Source organism: Pseudorca crassidens, chromosome 17 (assembly GCF_039906515.1).
Source record: "Pseudorca crassidens isolate mPseCra1 chromosome 17, mPseCra1.hap1, whole genome shotgun sequence".
NCBI classification, from domain to species: Eukaryota; Metazoa; Chordata; class Mammalia; order Artiodactyla; family Delphinidae; genus Pseudorca; species Pseudorca crassidens.
Window position 1 is genome coordinate 25758601 of NC_090312.1, and position 24048 is coordinate 25782648.

The 24048-nt window shown below is 36.5% G+C and overlaps 1 protein-coding gene and 1 pseudogene across 1 annotated transcript in view; one reads left to right on the top strand and one right to left on the bottom strand.

The window, feature by feature from the left end:
* Positions 1-24048, top strand: part of LOC137210719 (CUB and sushi domain-containing protein 3) — a 705705-nt gene that overhangs the window by 450478 nt on the left and 231179 nt on the right. The window contains exon 26 of the mRNA XM_067712783.1: positions 7672-7788. Within this exon, the coding sequence (XP_067568884.1) occupies positions 7672-7788 (117 nt within the window). The remainder of the gene's footprint in view (positions 1-7671; positions 7789-24048) is intronic.
* Positions 2661-3204, bottom strand: LOC137210509 (small ubiquitin-related modifier 2-like; annotated as a pseudogene).

Consider the following 24048-nt stretch of genomic DNA (forward strand, 5'->3'; position numbering starts at 1 on the left):
ATACTCAATTGTACACTTTGAAAGGGTGAATTTTATGGTATGTAAATTTTATCTCAATCTTGAAAATGAGGTTAAAAATTAGTGACGTAGGTATCATAGATGAACTACCAACACCCATGAGACCATTAGTTTTTTTAGTAGAATTTGTATATGGTAACATGGGAGATCTATCAAAGGAACATATCTATTCATAGACCTTTGTCACAGAATGAACTCTTCTTTTTCAAAGAACGTACTCTGTGATGGAGAACACAGCTCATAGAGCACTGAAGGGTGAAGGTAATGTTTTCCTAGCCAGCAAAAGCAGATGAATGAGTCTAGGCAATTAGTGAGGTGAGGTGACAAGATATAGAAGTTCATATTGTACTAAGTTGACTTACTGAGTCATTAAAATGGTTTATAAACCACTGATTATAATGTTAAGATGGATTTTTTTTTTTTAGTGTTAAACAGAAGTGCGGAATTAGAACACAAAATTAATTCACAAGTTATGAAGACTGATTTTTGCTCTTTTTCTTTTCAGTGAACAGATGAAACAATAGAAAACTCTATTTATTATAATTAATATTATTATCCTTAGCAATATTTTTTATTATTATCCTTAGCAATATTTTTATTATTATTTTTAGCAATATTATTATTGCTTATTATCCTTAACAATATTTTTTATTATCCTTAGCAATATTATCCTTAGTTTTATTATTATCCTTAGCAATATTTTTTATTACCCTTAGCAATATTATTCTTAGTTTTCCAGATACATAATTTGAATGTGTCAAAGTGCAGAGGAAAATGAAGAGTAAAATAAATGTGACTTAGAGTAATAGTTTATAATTTAAAGTAATATTTATCACCATTATGATAAAATAGCCTTATAGGAGGTTTATTATCTAAGGCAGATATACAAAATGAAGTTTGTTTACTTATATAGGAAACATGAAGAGGCACATGAAATGAATGGCTGAATAGTTAGGTATTTTTGCTAAGATGAAGGTTTTGAACAAAGAGAAAAAAGCAATAGTAATTTTAATCTTAAAGTCTATACTGAGAATAACAGCTGTCTGCATTATAAATTCATATCACAGAGGGTTATCATAAGTCCTTCTCTTAAAAAAAAAGACCTCCATGAGAGATACAGCTTTCAGACACATTCTATACCAGGATTTATGATTTGGGATATTCAATTGGGCTATATCAGAGCATAGGTAATTTACTAGAAGTGGACCAGCACTTTTGTAAAGTACAGCAGTTCTTTCAACCTGAAGGAGTCACAGGCGACATCTAGTAAATCATCTATTTAATATACCATATTGCTCTTTTGTGACCTGCAAGAATTCATCACTTTTGAAAGTACCTAACTTGCTTGCAGAGAAAAATTTATACATTATATAATAATTTTCATTATAGAGCATATTTGATAATAAATTATACATTCCACAAGTGAAAAGAGAGATTTGAAGTTGTGAGTAGCTTAAGGCTGCAGTGTATATAATATAAAGTCTCTGGACATTTAAGAAGGACCTCTTCAATGTACAATGTAAATGATTTGAGATTCTTCTGTTCTTCCTACCTTCAGTGGGAAGGTATCTCAGTTCTTCTTCAGTCCTCTTCCTCCATCCCACACACATAATCAAACCATAGGTGGGAAGTCCTTTTTATTGCACTAGCAGCCTTAACATTTAATTTCAGTCTCATCCGCTGATTTTCCTAGAGATAACCACATCTGTCTGTTGTATCACCACATCGTAGTTCAAGAGTAACACAAGTATACACAGTATAGTTCCAGCATGGGCATATTTTATTTGTACAAATCAAACCATACAAATTCATCCAAAAGAGGATTTAAAAAAAAAAAACCAGGAAAAGAGGGAACAAGGAAAATAATACAAAATTAAACTGCGTGGGTGATTTCGCTCCCTCAGTGAGGGTATGCTACAGACTGATAAAATGTTAGCAAGGATTTGCTACTGTGAAATGGTAGGTATGAGTTTGCCATTCCCTCAGTGAAACTCAGTGTCCATGTGACTGGCTCTCAGATTGTAAAAATCTTATGATTAAATATATTTCCAATGTTTAAAGATACATATCTTACACATAATAGTGTCTCTAAATATAAAGCAACAGTGATTCCTGGTAATCAGAGAAACAGCAAAGATTTCAATCCCAGAAAGAAAAAAAAAACATAGGCTTACATGGATTTATTGGGAGGGTATATCTTTTTTTTCCCCCATTTTAAACAGGAAGTTTATTTAAACAGAAAGATGCTTGACTTGAAGGGAAAACTATCTAGGATTTATTTATTTTAGAGTAATTTATCCCTACTTAATGACAAATAAGTGAAAAACATTAAAATTCTCCAATCAGGGAAGGTATGCAAGCATTTTTATGTTCTTTTTCTTTAAAAAAAAAAAAAACAGTGAGAGCAAAATAACTTACTGGAATATAAAGATAAGAACTGAATGAGCATGCCACTAATGGAGAAAAGGGGGTATTTTCACAGAACCAGTATTTTTCTCCATCCCAACTCCATTTGATGTCGATCAAAACATACCATTGGCCATTTAGTTTAAAAAAATGCAATATGCTTGTACATATATATCAGTTACTTTAGGTACAATAGAGGAATGGGGGTGGGGAAAATCAAAGAGTGGAGAAAACTATACTGGAGTGGTCAGGATGTGGTGGAACCTAATTGTGGTTTTCTAATTTAGAATGTCTTCTTGGTCTAGAGGAACAGAATTCTGGAGTAAAGTAGCAGGTTCACTTTTTAGTAGACACCTCCTGTCTGCTGCCAGAACACATCAATTGTATCTTCATCCTCCATTTCCAACCATGAAAAATTCTTTCTAAAAACTGGTAATTTTGAATATAAAACAACCTCAGGCACCTCTGCAGATGTGTCTGCTTCACTGATTGCTGCCCATCAAATCAGAATCTGATCTGCCTCATTGACAAACCCTGTGTTCACAGTAGGCTTTCATTAGTTTACTAAGTGGCATATGCCTCTTACTCTTAAACTGCACCACAGAACCATCCTGCCCCTCCACCTTCAAATTAATATGATCGTTGTTCTCAGTCTTGACTCCTTCCTTGGGCTTTTCGTTGGCCATGGCGAGCACCGGAGTCTCTTCAGCTGCCACTTCACAAAAGAGGTACCAGGTCCGCACGGAACGAGCACACAAGCAGCACCAGGAGCGGCAGAAGCAGGAGAGGGTATATCTTGATTGTCTTGGATTCAAGTCAATTTATGGGGTAATTTCAACCAAGTGAAATGTTTGTGTTATGTGCTGACTGTGGAACACCATTTTATAGTATCATGGTCTTGGCAAGCATAGTTTATTTAATCATCCAACAGACCTTTATGGAGAATATACTGTGTATCAGAACTGTTCTAGGAAGAGAAAAGAAACATTATAAGACTTATTATGTGTTAGAAAAATCACTAGCCATGGTAAGGACTTGTGGGGATGAGTGGAACTGGGGGTCTGTTGAAAGAGCCCGTATGGAAACTGTTGGGAGTCTGGTTTGCAGCAGTTACAGTGGCAGAGGAGAGAGAGAGGCTAAAAAGCTACAGGAGAGTACGAGCAACAAATCAGTGATATATTGAACTCTAAGAGTCAGGGGAAAAGTGTCAAGAATAACAGCATTTTGCCTGAAAAAGAAAAAATATGTGTGTGTGTGTGTATGAATCACTTTGTCTACATCTGAAACTAACACAACACTGTAAATTCACTATACCTCAATAAAAAATTGTTTCTAAAAACAATAATGGCATTTTATATTAGGCTAAGTTTGACATTTTAAGTGTTTAAAATAGTTAGGTTTGGGGCTTCCCTGGTGGCGCAGTGGTTGACAGTCCGCCTGCCGATGCAGGGGACACGGGTTCGTGCCCTGGTCCGGGGGGATCCCACGTGCCGCGGAGCGGCTGGGCCCGTGAGCCATGGCCACTGAGCCTGCTTGTCCGGAGCCTGTGCTCCGCAACGGGAGAGGCCACAACAGTGAGAGGCCTGCGTACCGCAAAAAAAAAAAAAAAAACTTAGGTTTTATATGTATACATAAAACACAATTCTTTAGTGCTATGAAATCATAATTACAGCAAACAATATAAATGTTAGAATTATTGTCAAAGCGATAGCACATTTTAGAATTAGCAGTTTGGCATTTCGAAAAGTATGTTCTGAGGAACATTGGTCCTGTGAGATGAAAGAGAGCCTCCATGATCAAATAAGTTTGTAAGAACAAGTATGACATTCCCCAAACCTTACTAAAGTCTCAGTTAAGTCTCATAGCATAGAACCTTATTTATTTTACCCATGTATTTCCTAAACTTACTTAATCACAGAACCATTTCTTCTCATAATATATGTGTTCTACAAAAATGCTATTAAAATAGAGATTTAAGAGTAGTCATACGTATCACATAAGTTATAATCAAGAACAGGTGAGTTCTTTGCATTACAATGGATATAGGCTGTTTAGAAAAACATAGCCATTTTGACAAAAGGCCCACAGGTATAGTCAAATGGCAAAAACAAGCATAGAATTAAAAGTTCTGTCTTGCTTTTATCTTCTACTGATTGTTAATAGAGCCAGAAAGATAACGGCTGACCTTTTCTGTACTAGCCAATAAAATGAAATTAAAACAGGAAGAAAGAATACAGAAAGCTTCTAGGAACCAACATTACAAGAATTAGTAAAGCTGGCCTGGCTTAGTCATTATTCCATTTAGATTTTTATAAACATAAAACAGATTACAGTATATCTGTACCTCACAGCATAGTGAATTTTCTCTTATTTACATACTACATAAAATATTGTCAGTCACCACAATATTCAACATAATTGACTATAAATTAGGCCATGCTGTAAGCACTGACCAGAAAAAATGTAAAATTATTGCTACCAGTACAAATAACAAAAACTAACATAATATTAGTTACCATAAAGAGCTGTGATTATACTACAACCTTGTATATATTCATTAGTGGTTAAAAAGCTTCATATTTTTTTCATATTTATAAATGAGATTTTTAACAAGAGCTGTCCCAAGAGTCCATTATGCAAAATAAAATATTCAAAACATATTGAGGCTATCAGATGCATAGTAATGTAGAATGGCAGAATGTTCATGACTAAGTCACAAAGTTGAACTTGAGTTAGAACCTCTCATTTCTATTCATTGTTTCAAAATATAAAAATAAGAGCTTTTGTCACGTACATTCAAAGTATTGTCATTTTGGAGCACCTTAAGATCAGAAAGAAAATTAACATAAAACATGCTGCTTATTCTTGAGTGATTCTCTCATCAGTACTATTATCAGTTGAATAAAGTTATCAGTGCTGAAATAAGAATACACCTGACTAATCTCATACAATAATGAGTGATGAGAGCAGTGCTTCTTTGGTTATTATCGTCATTGTCAACTTGTTGTTCTAAGGAGTTCTAATTTTACTATGTTTAATTCTAACTATTTATTACCATTTTATAGAACATTAAAAGGAAAGAAGGTAGAACATTCATTAGCCACCCAACTCAGTACAACTTACTGTTTGCTTTGTATGTGTGTGTTTTAAATATATTGCTGTATCTTTAAACTTTGGCCAGAAATCCATCAAACATTTTGAACTTTTCGAACTGTCATGACTCTTCTCAAGCCACCTAACACACCATTGCATTCAGCTCTCTTTAAAAGGAAACTCAGGCATTAACTCCAATAAATTCCCAGCATAAAACCTAAACCTATGTATTTTCAGTCTTCTTCAGCTGTTTTTCTCAAGTCACAGAGGACTGTCATTAATGCTTTCTAAACTTAATCACTCCAGTTTAGTTTTTGATCTTTCCCAAGCCTCTAAGTCAGTGCTCCAGATTTTCCTTTAATGACTCTGTCCTTCCTGTTAAACAAAACAACAATAACAAAAACTCATTCAGCTTTGCATTTTCCCCCAACTACTCCCTACATTCTCCTTCTGTTTACGGTTAAGATTCTGATTACTTTTGTATCTCTTTATAAACCACTGATTCTTCATCCAACTACAACCTAGCTACCCCTCTCTACTCTAGTTCAAGGGTTAGCAACTTTTTCTGTACAAAGCCAGGTGATATTTTGGGCTTTGCTGACCACATATGTCTCTGGGATGTATTCTGATTTATTTTTTTGTTGTTGTTTTAAACTCTTTAAAAATGTGAAGACTTCCTTTGGTACAGACTGGATTTGGTTTGCTGGCTGTAATTTGCAGAAAGCGGCTCTGGTTAAAACTACTGTATCAATAATACCAAAAAGTTCCTTTCTGGTGTTTGAAGGGACTCCTCCCTACACACATTCAAGGCGAATTAAGTGATAAGCTGAAGGAAGGCAGACCATCAGCTTTAATATTGATAAAGCTGCTGAGCAGTAACAATGGGCTTCCTGTGCAGTTGCAGGTCTCTCCCAACAACCATGGCCACCCCCTCAACAGGTTCACCCTTAAATAGGCTATAGAGGAGACCAGCAAGCTGCTTTACAGGCAGGATGGCTCCCAACCAGAAGTAAAGTTTCTGTCCTGGGCTCACCCATCATTCCATCTCCATGGGGTAAGGGGTGGAGCCAGCAGGCCAGCAAGCCTAGGCAAAACCCCGCCTGGAGGAGACCAGAGGCATAGAGAAGTAGCTCCCTGCTACCTAATACTCTAGACCGCCAGCCCCCCTCAAATTCCTTTTTCATTTATTACCACTTTGCAACACGATGGTTTTGAACACTTTCTTTTAATTGAAACTTTCCTCCCCATTGGCTCCCAAGAGACTAAATTCTTTGTAGCCACCCTCTCACTAATTCTACCTTGGCATTCTCTGACCTCCTCTTTGGCCATCTTTTCTCATTCTACATACTTTTCTGGGAGATCTCATTCATTTAAATAATATCAACTATCACCTTTTGCTTTTGATACCTATAACTCCTTTAGTAGCCCAAATCTTTCTCTGTGTTCCAGAACTACAAATCCCAAAGCATCCGCCTATCTTGTGAAAAACAGAACAACTATCTACAAATTTTCCAGAAACATTTGTTTCACCCTCATCTTTTTTAGGAACGTAGCACATTTGGGGCTGAGGTAGCAATAATGTCTCTCTCTATGCACCATCAGCAACTCTTCTGATTTAAATGTAAACCATAAGCAGATAGAGATTGGTGAGAGAATATTTTACTTAGATGAGTGGATGAATGTGTTTGTACAGCCATCCCTGTGCTGTGTATAGAAGTACCTCAGTTGGTGGTAGCATAATCAAGGTTGATTTTGTGTAGAGTTTCAAAGCCTCGTGGTGAGTAAAACAATTTCCCACTGCATGTGTAATTTCTCATCATTATAAAAGAGATGATTATCTTTATACTTTTATCATAAATGAAAGCAGGCCACCATTATTACCTTTAGAGATAGATAGCACCATTGCAACATTATTATATTACTTTGTTTCTGAGAAGAGTAAATCTGAATACTCAAAAAGAAGCTTTCTGTTGCATGTGCACAATTTTTGACTTTTAAAATATTTGACAGTGGGGACATTGTTAAAAGATAGAAATAAATGATATTCCTTAAAATCCAGTAGCCATAATTTTTATAGCATGAAAATAGTCATAGTATGAATTTTTAAATGTTTTTCTAAAAATAATATTTTTTAAACATTTTTTTTATTTCCAGCACCTTGTGGAAGTCGTTCTACAGGTTCAGAAGGCACTGTTCTATCACCAAACTATCCAAAAAATTACAGTGTGGGACATAATTGTGTTTATTCTATAGCAGTTCCCAAGGAGTTTGGTAAGTAAGATACATCTCATCATATAGAGTATCATTCCAGACATGCTTTATTTTCACTATATGCTATCAAAATGTTAGTTGTTTTTTAATGAAAATATTTACTATTCATAAAGTACTTTACAATTTTTTTTAGATAGTAGCTTTGTAATAATAAAATTTTAAGGTTATTTTACTCATTTTGAATTTATAGTCAAGTGCACAGGTGAACAACAATATAAAAATGAAAACAGGATTGTTTTTAATTTTTAAAAATAAGTACATCCAGTAACCTTGCAAGTGCCTTCATATTGGAATTTCATAAAATGGGAAATTACCAGAGCATAAAGCAAAGTCTGCTCTGCAAAATATGCATAAAATCAAATATAGAACTTTATAATAATGACAATAATATGTACAAAACAATCATATCAGTTTTATACTTTATTAACACATTTCCAGAAAGAAAAGATTTTGGTTTTAGGCACCTAGTTTCTGGGACAACAAGGAATATAAAAAGACAGCAAAGGACATTTCAGCTCATCTTGTCAACCTGACAATCTGTTCTGCATTGGCACTGAGAAGACAATGTGTCCTTTGCTGCCTTCACATCTCCTTGATCACAAGTCTTAGAAGTCACTTACCTGGCTTCTAAAGGTTTTGGATCTGAAATCCAGCTGGATCTAACCCAGATTTAGCTCTCTTTATGGATGGATAGGCAAAGGAAATTTAGTGAGCAGTAAACTGTTGGAGAGAGGCTGAATGTTTAGACTTCTAGAATTTAGATTTACAGCATCATGTTACATGGTAAAGGATTTGCTGTGAAATGAATGTCTGAGTCAGGATGACAAGTGTTATAGCAGAAGGACCTAGATTTGATCATATCAAGATTGTTGGATCACATATTGACTTAATGTTTCTGCTGATTATAAAATAAGCTGATGCTTCCAGTCCAATTTCTTATAATGAGATATTACCTATATATGCTCTATATACCCTCCTTTTCTCTGTTCTGAAACAAGTCCAAGATCCTCAACTTACTTAAAAGAACATTGTCATCAGAAGGGAAGTACTAAACCTTTTATTTTAACCTTAAAATAGAATTGATGATGTTAGCATTAGCAAGGTGTCTGTTTCTTTTCTCCAAACTATTTCTTCTTCTTAGCATGTGATCGGTTAAATCAGAGTTGAGTTCTTTAATTGTGAAGAGAACAACAGTTTAGAAGGAAAAACATCATCCACTTAATCATGTTTATTTTATTTTATTTTGTTGTCTTTTGTGCCCAAGAGAGTCCTTCCCTTGCTAGAGGGGTTTATAGGCCCCAGCTGCCAAAAATATTACATGGTTGATGACAGAATCCTAGCAATGCTAGTCCAGGAGACTGCATGGCTATCTGAGTCCTCTTTGGAAACCATTAATTTGTTCTTTTATACTTGTTCTTGGGATGTCATGCAATCAAAGGAATGAAAAGGAAGAAAATCAGGCATTTCCTTTTCTGACGCATAAACATTTGGTCACCTGGAGGTATTTTACAGTATCCTATATATGTATGCATGTATGTTCAAAAAGAGAAGAAAAAAGTACTGATTAAAATAAAATTAAATTAATAGATTCCTAATGAATGGAATCTTTATTTTAGCAGAGTTAATATAAGTTAAATTTAATTATCTTAATATGAAATAATGCAACTAATAATTGGTGGTTTTTAACACTAATTTTTTTTTAAACAAGTCCTTTTGGATTATCTGTGGGTAAAATCAAATGCACTTTGATTTATTAGTAAGGAAACTAATTTTGTTTTTATAAATGTTGCATCATTCTTTACTTCAAACTACTCAGAGTCAAACAGACTGAATTCTAGTTTCAACTTGTCACACCTTAGCTATATATCTTTGGACAAGTTACATAATCTTTTTTGAGACTCAGTTTCTTTATTTGTAAAGCAGGGATCATTATGTCTATGGAGCAGAGCTGTTGTTAGTAGTAAACGAGAAAAAAATATATATGTATATATGATATCTTACATAGTTCATACTATTGGGTTTAAGAATGCTAGCTTTGGAGTCAGATTTCTGGATTCAGAACACAACTCAATTTACTCTTTTTCACTGGAGTAATTACATCATCTGCCTGAGTCTTACTTTTCTTATCTCTGAAATAGAAGTGGTAAATGTCTATTTCTTAGGGTTATTTTATAATTAAATAAAAAATATGCAAGTGATTGGTATAATAACATAGTAAGTCATACACACACGAGTGCACATACAGACACACTTTTTTTTTTTTTTTTGCGGTAGGCGGGCCTCTCACTGTTGTGGCCTCTCCCGTTGCGGAGCACAGGCTCCTGACGCACAGGCTCAGCGGCCATGGCTCACGGGCCCAGCCGCTCGGCGGCATGTGGGATCTTCCCAGACCGGGGCGCGAATCCTCATCCCCTGCATCGGCAGGCGGACTCTCAACCACTGCGCCACCATGGAAGCCCAGACACACTTTTTTTATGTTCACATTCATAGGCACTCTCATCGCCCCCAAAACATGACCTGGATTACTGGATTGCCCTAGGGTCTTAAGAGTAGCCTGGCTAAAAATAAAACATTTCTATTATGTAATTAAAGCATGAAAACAAATACTTTGTGCTTTATATCTCCAGTGACTATCCAACCACCTATTGATCACTTAAAATTTTCTGGGAGCAGAGTAGAGGAATTAAAAACTACTGATTATCATAGATTTCTTCCTGTTCCTACCTTTACCTCTTTAATGTGAGATAATCAAGCAACAGTTACTGGATCTCTGCAGATCAAATTTCTATTTTTCTTCTTCTTCCTCTCATTCTCTCTTTGCCATAATTTCTGTTGCCACTATGAGTTCTGTTTTATGACTTTTTGGTATCACTTCATAGCATATCATACTTCTCACTTTTTCCCTTTTCTTGTCATTTATCCCAAATTATAATCATTTCTTCTTCCATATCTTTTTTTTTTAACATCTTTATTGGGGTATAATTGCTTTACAATGGTGTGTTAGTTTCTGCTTTATAACAAAGTGAATCAGTCATACATAATAAACATATGTTCCCATATGTCTTCCCTCTTGCGTCTCCCTCCCACCCTCCCTATCCCACCCCTCCAGGCTGTCACAAAGCACCGAGCCAATATCCCTGTGCCATGTGGCTGCTTCCCACTAGCTATCTACCTTACTACGTTTGTTAGTGTGTATATGTCCATGACTCTCTCTCGCCCTGTCACAGCTTACCCTTCCCCCTCCCCATAACCTCAAGTCCGTTCTTTCTATATCTTTTATATGCTGACACTCTTAGAGTTTAATTCTTAAAATCATTTAGCATAAGATCTGTCAATACACTCAGTTCGTATATTGGGATAGCAGTTTTTTACAAGGGTTAAGGTTCTAAAGTCATTATGTAAGGAGAAAATCATATAGAATCAACATTAACCATGAAATACCTTAAATCAACCATAGAAGATCACCTACATGGTTTTTTTAAAGCCATATTATTTCAATAATTCTAACAGGACATTTTTCCTCCAGTGTTAGAAAGATAACACTGTAATTTGCAGTGTGAGCTAGTGAGCTAGTTTGGTTTCTTACAGGTCACTTAATACCAAATTACTTTCATTTATTTATTTTTGCCCAGCGTAGATTTGAATTCATATCAATTAAATGTGCACATAACGTGACTCTACTAGTTGATTTAATGAATACTATTTTGTCGGTGAATTCCTATCTTTCAGTTTTTCTAGATAAGAGAATCATGAATTCATAACGCTTTCATCAGCATCATTGGATTTCATTTCAACTTCAGATATTAGGGTTACTTTGGTAATACTCATTCTGAAGGATTCAAGTTGTTTTAAATACTTAGAAAAATAACAATTATGGATCAGTTATTGATATTTTGCTGTCTTTCTTCTAACAGTTAAACTATTTCACTTGGATTTTTTTGGTTTACAAATACCCCACTTGGGACTTCCCTGGCAGTCCAGTGGTTAAGACTTCGCATTTCCACTGCAGGGGTCACGGGTTTGATCCCTGGTTGAGGAACTAAGATCCCATGTGCCACACGGTGTGGCCAAAAACAAAAAATGCCCTACTTTATCTATTAATAAAATAAGTTTTAATTTTCCTTCATCTTTCAATTTTAAATTATAAGTTGTTTCCCCTGATGGTTTGGTTACTAAAGTTCTTCATACATTAATTTTAAGTGCCAAAAACATGGCAGACAATTTTATTATTTTGAACTTGGTATAGGTAAGATGCTTTAGAATATAAGAAAACTGTTGACATTGTTAGATGGAAAATATTTTTATTAATATTGTGTATTTATACCTATAGTGTAGGGGCCAAAATCATATTGCAGGGAGGGGGTGGTTAGTAAAATTGGGGAAAATGTTGTGAACTTCTATTTCAATAATCTTGGCTGAGATAAAACAGAAAGAGTTAGGGTGATAGCTAAAGTAGCATACTAGTCAGAGGCTAATGTTTGTTTTTGACTGTTTTCTCTTGGGGTAGAAGATAATGGAGTTTTTACTTTAAAGCTCAAGAGAACAATAGTAGTGGGGGGGCAAAATTGAAGATTTTAGATGGACCAATTGGTAAAGCAAGATCCTTGAAGCAATGTAAGGAGATGGGATTTTAAAAACCTGGAGGTCCTCTTAAAACTATAATTCAGGAGAAATGATTCCTAATTGGTATTGTACCTGAATTAGTTTCACATGGAATATTGCCTTGTGAAATTATCATCACTTTCTGATCTCCCTCCCCTTTTCCCCTTCTATCACCTGCTCTTTACATTACGGGGAGTATCTGTAAAAGAAATATATTAGTGTCCTAGGGCTGCCATAACAAAGTACCACAAATTTAGTGGCTTAAAACAACAGAGATTTTTTCTCTCACAGCTCTGGAGGCTAGGCCCCTGAAATCAAGGTATCAGTAGCATGACACTCCCTCTGCAGACCCTAGGGAAGAGTCCTTCCTTGCTTAAGTAAGTCCTTCCTTACTGTGTAGAATGTAAACTAACATTCAGATTTCTTGGAGAATTCCAACATGTTAAGCACCTTGAGGAAATCCAAGGATAGTCTGTGGTGACTTAACTTTGTGTTTAGCCTTCCAGATAGTCTCACCTCCTAAAAGACCCATTATGAATGCATATTTGTTAGGATACAAAACTTACTCTTTCCCAAGATTAGCTTTCACAGTGGGATCTTGGAAGTGTGCATGAAAACCACTTCAGGTTTTCCTTCTTAGATTTCCCAGTTAAGATGCCCTCTCTCACATCTTTTGTTCTTGGTGTAGACTCTTGGTTGGATAGGTTTCAAAGTCATGAATCCCTAAATCACAGAGTTATTGTCAGTCTAGTCTACTCTGTACAAGGGACATAGAGTTACTAAAACCTTTTGTGTATTGCTGTGGGAGAGGATTTTTGTTTTGTTTTATCTTTAAATTAGCTGTCATCATCTTAAGCTTTTATCCTAATTCCACATATTTTATATTTGTTATTTGCAACCATTTTCTATCCTATCTCCCACTGTAGTATTTTTCCTCCAGTCAATCTAGAAACATCTTTCCCTGTGACATTGCCTACAATATAGGGTTATAGCTGGTTTTTTTTAAATTAATTTCAAACTTTATTGTAATATTATATTAAAACTGATCATGATCTGTTAACAACCATCTCATTAATTCTTATTATAGTCATTAAATTTAGTACTTCCTTTCCATCTTATAGACTTAAGAAATCACTTAAGGATTGTAAAATGCAATTTATTTTTACAATATATCTTTCACATTTCTGTGTGAAACTGTTATTCTCTGAAAAGTAGTCTTTAAAAATTTAGGTTGCCTTAGTATTTAGAAGGAAAAAGCAAAATGGATTGAAACTAAGATGCACACACACTATATATAAATGTATATATGTGTGTATATATATGTATATATGGACTTTTTAAGGTGCACCAATATAGTTATGACCTGCATATGGAAGGTTAACTGACTAGTCTCATCTTTTATGTTAAAACTGATAGCCGTTCTTTTGCTCTGTGTATATTCTCCTTTAAAACTCAGGCATATATTTGACCATTTGCCTTTTTTTAAACTTTTATTGGCATATAGTCGATTTACAATGTTGTGATAGTTTCAGGTGTACAGCAAAGTGATTCAGTTATACATATATATATATTCATTCTTTTTCAGATTCTTTTCCCATATAGGTTATTACAGAATATTGTGTAGAGTTCCCTGTGATATACAGTAGGTCCTTGTTGGCTATCTATTTTATATGAGTAGTGTGTATATGTTAATCCCAAGCTCCTAATTTTTCTCTCCCACACGTTTCCCCTTTGGTAACCATAACTTTGTTTTCAAAATCTGTGAGTCTGTTTCTGTTTTGTAAATAAATTCATTTATATCATTTTTAAAATTAGATGCCACATATGAGTGATATCATATGATATTTGTCTTTCTCTGTTTGACTTACTTCACTTAGAATGATAATCTCTAGGTCCATCCATGTTGCTGCAAATGGCATTATTTCATTCTTTTTTCATTGCTGAGTAATATTCTGTTGTATATATGTACCAAATCTTTATCCATTCCTCCGTCGATGGACATTTAGGTTGCTTCCGTTTCCTGGCTATTGTAAATAGTGCTGCAATGAACATTAGGGAGCATGTGTCTTTTTGTATTATGGTTTTCTCCAGATATATGCCCAGGAGTGGGATTGCTGCATCATATGGTAGCTCTATTTTTAGATTTTTAAGGAACCTCCATACTGTTCTCCATAGTGGCTGTACCAATTTACTTTCCCACAACAGTGTAGAAGGGCTCCCTTTTCCCAACACCTTCTCCAGCATTTATTGTTTGCAGATTTTTTTGATGATGGCCATTCTGACTGGTATGAGGTGATACCTCATTGTAATTCTGATTTGCATTTCTCTAATAATTAGTGATGTTGAGCATCTTTTCATGTGCTTTTTGGCCATCTGTATGTCTTTTTTTGGAGAAATGTCCTTTTAGATGTTATGCCCATTTTTTGATTGGGTTGTTCGTCTTTTTGACATAGACCTGCATGATCTGTTTGTATATTTTGGAGATTAATCCCTTGTTGTTGACCATTTGCCTTCTGATCTTATATTTAGGTGTTTTCAAATGACATATTTTATTCAGCATTGTTTACATAGTTTATGTTTTTATTACCTGTCTTTATACTTAATTCAGTAATTTATTGTTATTAATTTTCCCCATATTTTAGTGACAAATTGTTTTGAGATTCTTTTTATATTCTCATTAAGTCACTAAATCATTTTATTGGCATTCTGTTTTTTCCTGGTGTGAAGTTTTCAGTATTGAATGAACTCTTACAGTCATTCAAGGCTATTTATAATTTATATTTAAAGTGTATGACACTTTATTTTTTAACAGTGCAATTGCATCAAATTCAATGATTAGTATTTTCTAAATATTGAATTTACTTATCTAACAATGACAAATAATGTTCACAAAATGTGTGTTTATTCGATATTTATATTTGCTCTTTATCATCACTTGTTAGATACAGAGCAATTGAAAAGAAAAGGGAGCTCTTTTACTCTTAAAATTGATGATTGTGTTAATGTCAATATGCAGAAGTGACTTTGTTAATTGTGTGCCTGTAAGAAAGGAAACTCTTATTTTTTTGAGCCTAACATTTTAGGGTTAGGAAAATGTAATTATCATATATATTTATAATCATATTATTTAATTATTTGGTTACTATTTCTATAATTAGATTTGAAGCCATGTTTGGTGACAGATAGAACAGGATCCCCCATTCAGATTTGGTTCAGATGTCAAGACTCATGATACCACACAAGACCAAGAGGGTACAAAAGGATGTATTACTCATTAATGAGGCTTTCTGAGAAGAGCAGGGAAGTAACCAAGACTGGATCCAAGCAGATCCAAAATTGCTTAAGGGAGCAAAGAAAACTGACTGGCTTTGAGTTTTATAGGGGTGGTGTTGGAGTGAAAGCCCCCACATGATGGTCAGGGCTTGTGAGGTTTCAACTTCCCAAAGGTTGTAAAGGAGAATGCACACAGGCTTTCTTGTCAGCTTGCCCCAGATATCAGGCAAAAGGGAAACTGGGGGATGGAGGAGAGCTTGAAACTTGTTAGCAGTTAAAGATCAAAGATGATCACCTTCATCACAATTCACTGTTAGTGTCTGACTGAGTGAAATGTGCCACATTTGAACTTGTTTAAAGCCACAATGGCACTGTGTGAGACCTGCATCCATTTACTAAAGGAGATGAAAATTCATTGACTACCTTGTTCTAGAGCTCAGCAGTATGGTGAGAAGTGAAATGAGTGCCTTGATCACTATCAATAATGATTAGAACTCTGTAAATGACATGGACTGTCTTGGTGAGGCCTTGTATTGTGGCTTTATTTTTTAATTTTTTTTAAAACTCTTTATAGGAGTATAATTGCTTTACAATGGTGTGTTAGTTTCTGCATTATAAAAAAATGAATCACCTATACATATATCCCCATATCTCCTCAGTCTTGCATCTCCCTCCCACCCTCTATATCACACCCCACTAGGTGGTCAAAAAGCACCGAGCTGATCTCCCTGTGCTATGTGTCTGCTTCCCACTAGCTATTGGTTTTACATTTGGTAGTGTATATATGTCCATGCCACTCTCTCACTTGGTCCCAGCTTACCCTTCCCCCTTCCTGTGTCCTCAAGTCCATTCTCTAGTAGGTCTACGTGTTTATTCCTTTCTTGCCCCTAGGTTCTTAATGACCTTTTTTTTTTAGATTCCATATATATGCGTTAGCATACGGTATTTGTTTTTCTCTTTCTGACTTACTTCACTCTGTATGAAAGACTCTAGGTCCATCCACCTCACTACAAATAACTCAATTTCGTTTCTTTTTATGGCTGAGTAATATTCCATTGTATATATGTGCCACATCTTCTTTATCCATTCATCTGTCGATGAACACTTAGGTTGCTTCCATGTCCTGGCTATTGTAAATAGTGCTGCAGTGAACATTGTGGTACATGACCCTTTTTGAATTATGGTTTTCTCAGGGTATATGCCCAGTAGTGGGATTGCTGGGTCATATGGTAGTTCTATTTTTAGTTTTGTAAGGAACCTCCATACTGTTCTCCATAGTGGCTGTATCAATTTACATTCCCACCAACAGTGCAAGAGGGTTCCCTTCTTTCCACACCCTCTCCAGCATTTATTGTTTGTAGATTTTTTGATGTTGGCCATTCTGAACAGTGTGAGGTGATATCTCATTGTAGTTTTGATTTGCATTTCTCTAATGATTAATGATGTTGAGCATTCTTTCATGTGTTTGTTGGCAATCTGTATATCTTCTTTGGAGAAATGTCTATTCAGGTCTTCTGCCCATTTTTGGATTGGATTGTTTGTTTTTTTGATATTGAGCTGCATGAGTTGCCTGTATGTTTTGGAGATTAATCCTTTGTCTGTTGCTTCATTTGCAAATATTTTCTCTCATTCTGAGGGTTCTCTTTTCATCTTGTTTATTGTTTCCTTTGCTGTGCAAAAGCTTTTAAGTTTCATTAGATCCCATTTGTTTATTTTTGTTTTTATTTCCATTTCTCTAGGAGGTGGGTCAAAAAGGCTCTTGCTGAGATTTATGTCATAGAGTGTTCTGCCTATGTTTTACTCTAAGAGTTTGATAGTATCTGGCCTTACATTAGGTCCTTAATCCATTTTGAGTTTATTTTTCTGTATTCTTTTACAAGTAGCTGTCCAGTTTTCCCAGCATCACTTATTGAAGATGCTGTCTTTTCTCCATTGTATATTCTTGCCTCCTTTATCAAAAATAAGGTGACGATATGTGTATGGGTTTATGTCTGGGCTTTCTATCCTGTTCCATTGATCTATCTTTCTGTTTTTGTGCCAGTGCCATACTGTCTTGATTATTGTAGCTTGTGGTGTAGTCTGAAGTCAGGGAGCCTGATTCCTCCAGCTCCGTTTTTCCTTCTCAAGATTGCTTTGGCTATTTGGGGTCTTTTGTGTTTCCATACAAATTGTGAAAATTTTTGTTCTAGCTCTGTGAAAAATGACACTGGTAGTTTGGTAGGGATTGCATTGAATCTGTACACTGCTTTGGGTAGTATAGTCATTTTCACAATGTTGATTCTTCCAATCCAAGAACATGGTATATCTCTCCAGCTGTTTGTATCATCTTTAATTTCTTTCACCAGTGTCTTACAGTTTTCTGCATACAGGTCTTTTGCCTCCTTAGGTAGGTTTATTACTAGGTATCTTACTCTTTTTGTTGCAATGGTAAATTGGAGTGTTCCTTAATTTCTCTTTCAGATTTTTCATCATTAGTGTATAGGAATGCAAGAGATTTCTGTGCATTAATTTTGTTTCCTGCTACTTTACCAAATTCATTGATTCGCTCTAAGAGTTTATCTTTAGCATCTTTAGGATTCTCTATGTATAGTTTCATGTCATCTGCAAATAGTCACAGCTTTCCTTTTTCTTTTCCAATTTGGATTCCTTTTATTTCTTTTTCTTCTCTGATTGCTGTGGCTAAACCTTCCAAAACTATGTTGAATAATAGTGGTGAGAGTGGACAACGTTGTCTTGTTCCTGATCTTAGAGGAAATGGTTTCAGTTTTTCACCATTGAGAATGATGTTGTCTGTGGGTTTGTCATATATGGCCTTTATTATGTTGAGGTAAGTTCCCTCTATGCCTACTTTCTGGAGGGTTTTTATCATAAATGGGTGTTGAATTTTGTCAAAAGCTTTTTCTGCCTCTATTGAGATGATCGTATGGTTTTTCTCCTTCAATTTGTTAATACGGTTTATCACATTGATTTATTTGTGTATATTGAAGAATCCTTGCATTCCTGGGATAAAGCCCACTTGATCATGGTGTATGATCCTTTTAATATGCTGTTGGATTCTGTGTGCTAGTATTTTGTTGAGGATTTTTGCATCTATGTTCATCATTGATATTGGCCTGTAGTTTTCTTTCTTTGTGACATCTTTGACTGGTTTTGGTCTCAGGTTGATGGTGGCCTCATAGAATGAGTTTGGGAGTGTTCCTTCCTCTGCAATTTTCTGAAAGAGTTTGAGAAGGATAGGTGTTAGCGCTTCTCTAAATGTTTGATAGAATTCGCCTGTGAAGCCATCTGGTCCTGGGCTTTTGTTAGCTGGAAAATTTTTAATCACAGTCTCAATTTCAGTGCTTGTGATTTGTCTGTTTATATTTTCTATTTCTTCCTGGTTCAGTCTCAGAACGTTGTGCTTTTCTAAGAATTTGTCCATTTCTTCCAGGTTGTCCATTTATTGGCATATAATTACTTGTAGTAGTCTCTCATAATCCTTTGTATTTCTGTAGTGTCAATTGTTACTTCTCCTTTTCATTTCTAATTCTATTGATTTGAGTCTTCTCCTTTTCTTCTTGATGAGTCTGGCTAACGGTTTATCAATTTTGTTTATCGTCTCAAAGAACCAGCTTTTACTTTTATTGATCTTTCCTATTGTTTCCTTCATTTCTTTTTCATTTATTTCTGATCTGGTGTTTATGATTTCTTTCCTCCTGCTGACTTTGTGGGGGTTTTGTTATTCTTTCCTTAATTGCTTTTTGTGTAAGTTTAGGTTGTTTGAGATGTTTCTTGTTTCTTGAGGTAGTATTATATTGCTATAAACTTCCCTCTTAGAACTGCTTGTGCTGCATCCCAAGGGTTTTGGGTTGTCGTGTTTTCATTGTCATTTGTTTCTAGGTATTTTTTGATTTCCTCTTTGATTTCTTCACTGATCTCTTGGTAATTTGGTAGTGTATTGTTTGGCCTCCATGTGTTTGTATTTTTTACAGATTTTTTCCCATAATTGATATCTAGTCTCATAGTGTTGTGGTCAAAAAAGATACTTGATACAATTTCAATTTTCTTAAATTTACCAATGCTTGATTTGTGACCCAAGATATAATCTATCCTGAAGAATGTTCCATGAGCACTTGACAAGAAAGTGTATATTGTTTTTGGATGGAATGTCCTATAAATATCAATTAAGTCCATCTTGTTTAATGTATCATTTTAAGCTTGTGTTTCCTTACTTATTTTCATTTTGGATGATCTGTCCACTGGTGAAAGTGGGGTGTTACAGTCCCCTACTGTGATTGTGTTACTGTCGATTTCCCCTTTTATGGCTGTTAGCATTAGCCTTATGTATTGAGGTGCTCCTATGTTGGGTGCATATATATTTATAATGTTATATCTTCTTTGGATTGATCCCTTGATTATTATGTAGTGTCCTTCTTTGTCTCTTGTAGTAGCCTTTATTTTAAAGTCTATTTTGTGCGATATGAGAATTGCTACTGCAGCTTTCTTTTGATTTCCATTTGCCTGGAATATCTTTTTCCAACCCCTCACTTTCAGTCTGTATGTGTCCCTAGGTCTGAAGTGAGTCTCTTGCAGACAGTATATGTTTGGGTCTTATTTTTCTATCTATTCAGCTGGTCTATGTCTTTTGGTGGGAACATTTAATCCATTTACATTTAAGGTAGTTATCAATATATGTGTTCCTATTACCATTTACTAAATTGTTTTGGGTTTGTTATTGTAGTTGTTTTCTTTTCTTCTCTTTTCTGCCTAGAGAAGTTCCTTTATCATTTGTTGTAAAGCTGGTTTGGTGATGCTGAATTCTCCTAAGTTTTGCTTGTCTATAAAGGTTTTAATTTCTCCGTCAAATCTGAATGAGATCCTTGCTGGATAGCGTAATCTTGGTTGTAGGTTTTTCCCTTTCGTAACTTTAAAACTGTCCTGCTACTCCTTTCTGGCTTGCCGAGTTTATGTTGAAAGATCAGCTGTTAACCTTATGGGGATTCCCTTGTATGTTTTTTTGTTGTTTTTCCTTTGCTTACTTGTTTTAATATTTTTTATTTATATTTAATTTTTGATAGTTTGATTAATATGTGTCTTGGCATGTTTCTCCTTGGATTTATCCTGTATGGGACTGTCTGTGCTTCCTGGACTTGATTATTTCCTTTCCCATATTAAGGAAGTTTTCAATTATAATCTCTTCAAATATTTTCTCGGTCCCTTTCTTTTTCTCTTCTTCTTCTGGGACCCCTATAACTCAAATATTGGTACATTTAATGTTGTCCCAGAGGTCTGAGACTGTCCTCAATTCTTTTCATTCTTTTTTTCTTTATTCTGCTCTGCAGTAGTTATTTCCACTATTTTATCTTCCAGGTCACTTATCCACTCTTCTGCCTTAGTTATTCTGCTATTGATTCCTTCTAGAGATTTTTAAATTTCATTTATTGTGTTCATCATTGTTTGTTTGCTCTTTAGTTCTTCTGGGTCCTTGTTAAATGTTTCTTTTATTTTCTCCATTCTGTTTCCATGATTTTGGATCATCTTCACTATCATTACTCTGAATGCTTTTTTGGGTAGACTGCCTATTTCCTCTTCATTTGTTTGGTCTGGTGGGTTTTTACCTTGCTGCTTCATCTGCTGTGTGTTTCTCTGTTTTCTCATTTTGCTTAACTTACTGTTTTGGGGGTCTGCTTTTTGCCAGTTGCAGGTTTGTAGTTCCTGTTGTTTTTGGTGTCTGCACCCAGTAGCTAAGATTGGTTCAGTGGGTTGTGTAGGCTTCCTGGTGGAGGAGACTGGTGCCTGTGTTCTGGTGGATGAGGCTGGATCTTGTCTTTCTAATGGGCAGGACTGCTTCCAGTGATGTGTTTTGAGGTGTCTGTGACCTTATTGTGATTATAGGTAGCCTCTCTTCTGATGGGTGGCATTGTGTTCCTGTCTTGCTAGTTGTTTGGCTTGGGGTGTCCCGCACTGTAGCTAGCTGGTTGTTGAGTGGAGCTCAGTCTTAGCATTGGAATGGAGATCTCTGGGAGAGCTTTCACCATTTGATATTACGTGGAGCCAGTCAGTCTCTGGTGATCCAATGTCCTGAACTTGGCTCTCCCAGCTGAGAGGCACAGGCCTGATACCTGGCTGGAGCACCAAGACCCTGTCAGCCATATGGCTCAGAAGAAAAGGGAGAAAAAGAGAAAGAAAGAAAGAGAGAAAGAGAGAGAGAGAGAGAGAGAGAGAGAGGGAGGGAGGCAGGGAGGCAGGATGAAAAAATAAATAAAATAGAATAATGTTATTAAAATAAAAAATTAAAATATTAAACATTTAAAAAAATAAAAAGTAAGGAAAACCAAAAAAGAAAGAAGGGAGTGACCAAATCAATAAACAAATCTACCAATGATAATAAAATCTAAATACTTAACTAAGATAAACATAAAACCAGAAACAAATTAGATGCAGAAAGCAAACCCCAATTCTGTGGTTGCTCCCAAAGTACACTGCCTCAATTTGGGGGTGATTCGTTGTCTATTCAGTTATTCCACAGATGCAGGATACTTCAAGTTGATTGTGGAGATTTAATCCACTGCTCCTGAGGCTGCTGGGAGAAATTTCCCTTTCTCTTATCTGTTCACACAGCTCCTGGGGTTCAGCTTCGGATTTGGCCCTGCCTCTGCGTGTAGGGCATCTGTTCTTCATTCAGACAGGATGGGCTTAAAGTAGCCACTGATTAGGGGGCTCTGGCTCACTCTGGCTTGGGGGAGGATAGGGTACGGAATATGGGACGAGTCTGCAGGGTCAGAGGCCAAAGTGACATTGCAACAGTCTGAGGTGCACCGTGTGTTCTCCTGGGGAAGTTGTCCCTGGAGCACAGGACCCTGGCAGTGGCAGGCTGCACAGGCTTCCAAGAGGGGAGGTATAGATAGTGACCTGTGCTTGCACCCAGGCTTCTTGGTGGCTGCAGCAGCAGCCTTAGCGTTTCATGCCCATCTCTGGTGTCCCCACTGATAACCACGGCTCACGCCTGTATCTGGAGCTCGATTAGTTGGTGCTCTGAATACCCTCTCCTTGCACACCCCGAAACAATGGTCTATTGCCTCTTAGGCAGTTCCAGACTTTTTTCCAGACTCCCTCCCAGCTAGCTGTGGCCCACTAGCCCCCTTCAGGCTGTGTTCACGCAGCCAACCCCAGTCCTCTCCCTGGGATCTGACCTCCGAAACCGGAGCCTCAGCTCCCAGCCCCCACCTGCCCCGGTGGCTTAGCAGACAAGCCTCACAGGCTGGTGAGTGCTGGTCGGCACCAATCCTCTGTGCGGGAATCTCTCCACTTTGCCCTCTGCACCACTGTTTGTGTGCTCTCCTCAGTGGCTCCAAAGCTTCCCCCCAGCCACCCGCTGTCTCCACCAGTGAAGGGGTTTCCTAGTGTGTGGAAACTTTTCCTCCTTCACAGCTCCCTCCCAGAGGTGCAGGTCCTGTCACTGTTCTTTTGTCTCTGTTTTTTCTTTTTTCTTTTGCCCTACCAAAGGTACGTCGGAGTTTCTTGCCTTTTGGGAAGTTTGAGGTCTTCTGCCAGCGTTCAGTAGGTGTTCTGTAGGAGCTGTTCCACATGTAGATGTATTTCTGATGTATTTGTGGGAAGGAAGGTGATCTCCACATCTTACTCCTCCACCATCTTGAAGGTCTCTCCCGTATTGTGGCTTTAGTATGTGTAGAGACACATGTGGTATTGATTTATATTTTCAGTATGTCTGAGACAAGATTCCCCCAAATTTTTCCCGATAAGGGGCAACATTGGACCACGTGGTCAGGCAATTGGCAGTGGCCCAAAGGTCTATAGAAATGTTCAGCTGAGCTGGTTGTTGATAAGGGCAGTCAGTGTAAAGTTGACTGCCCAAAGTTTGGGCAGTTGTACTAATCATTGAATCTTTTATCAGAGATGTCTTAGTTAAGGTATTAAAAGCAACAGCTCTCTAGGAAGTTCAATCATGTGTGATGATGGTGGCCATACTGTTTATAACATGTAGAAACTTTCTTTGCTATTCACTCAGGATCCCAAGAAGCTCCTCTGGTAGCTAAGGGGTTCAGAAGAGTAGTGACTGCCTGAAAAAACATGCCATCTGTCAAGGAACTAAGGACAGGCAAGGCCACACCTTCATACAGGTGGGATATTCCAGAGGGCCTAGGTTTGGCTATAATATATATGTATCATTTCCATTTTAGGAAGGGGGCCTTAGTGGCCATATGAAACTTACAGGGTGCTACCTCCATGATCCAAGGCATAATGGGCAGGTGGATACAGAGTGCCATGGTCTCAGAGCCTGTGAGAGCCTCTGTTTCCAGGAGATCCCAGTATGCAGCATTGTTGCTGTGATGGCATATGGCATAGGGCTTCAGGAGGGAGCTTCTTGCATCAGAAGTCCATGGG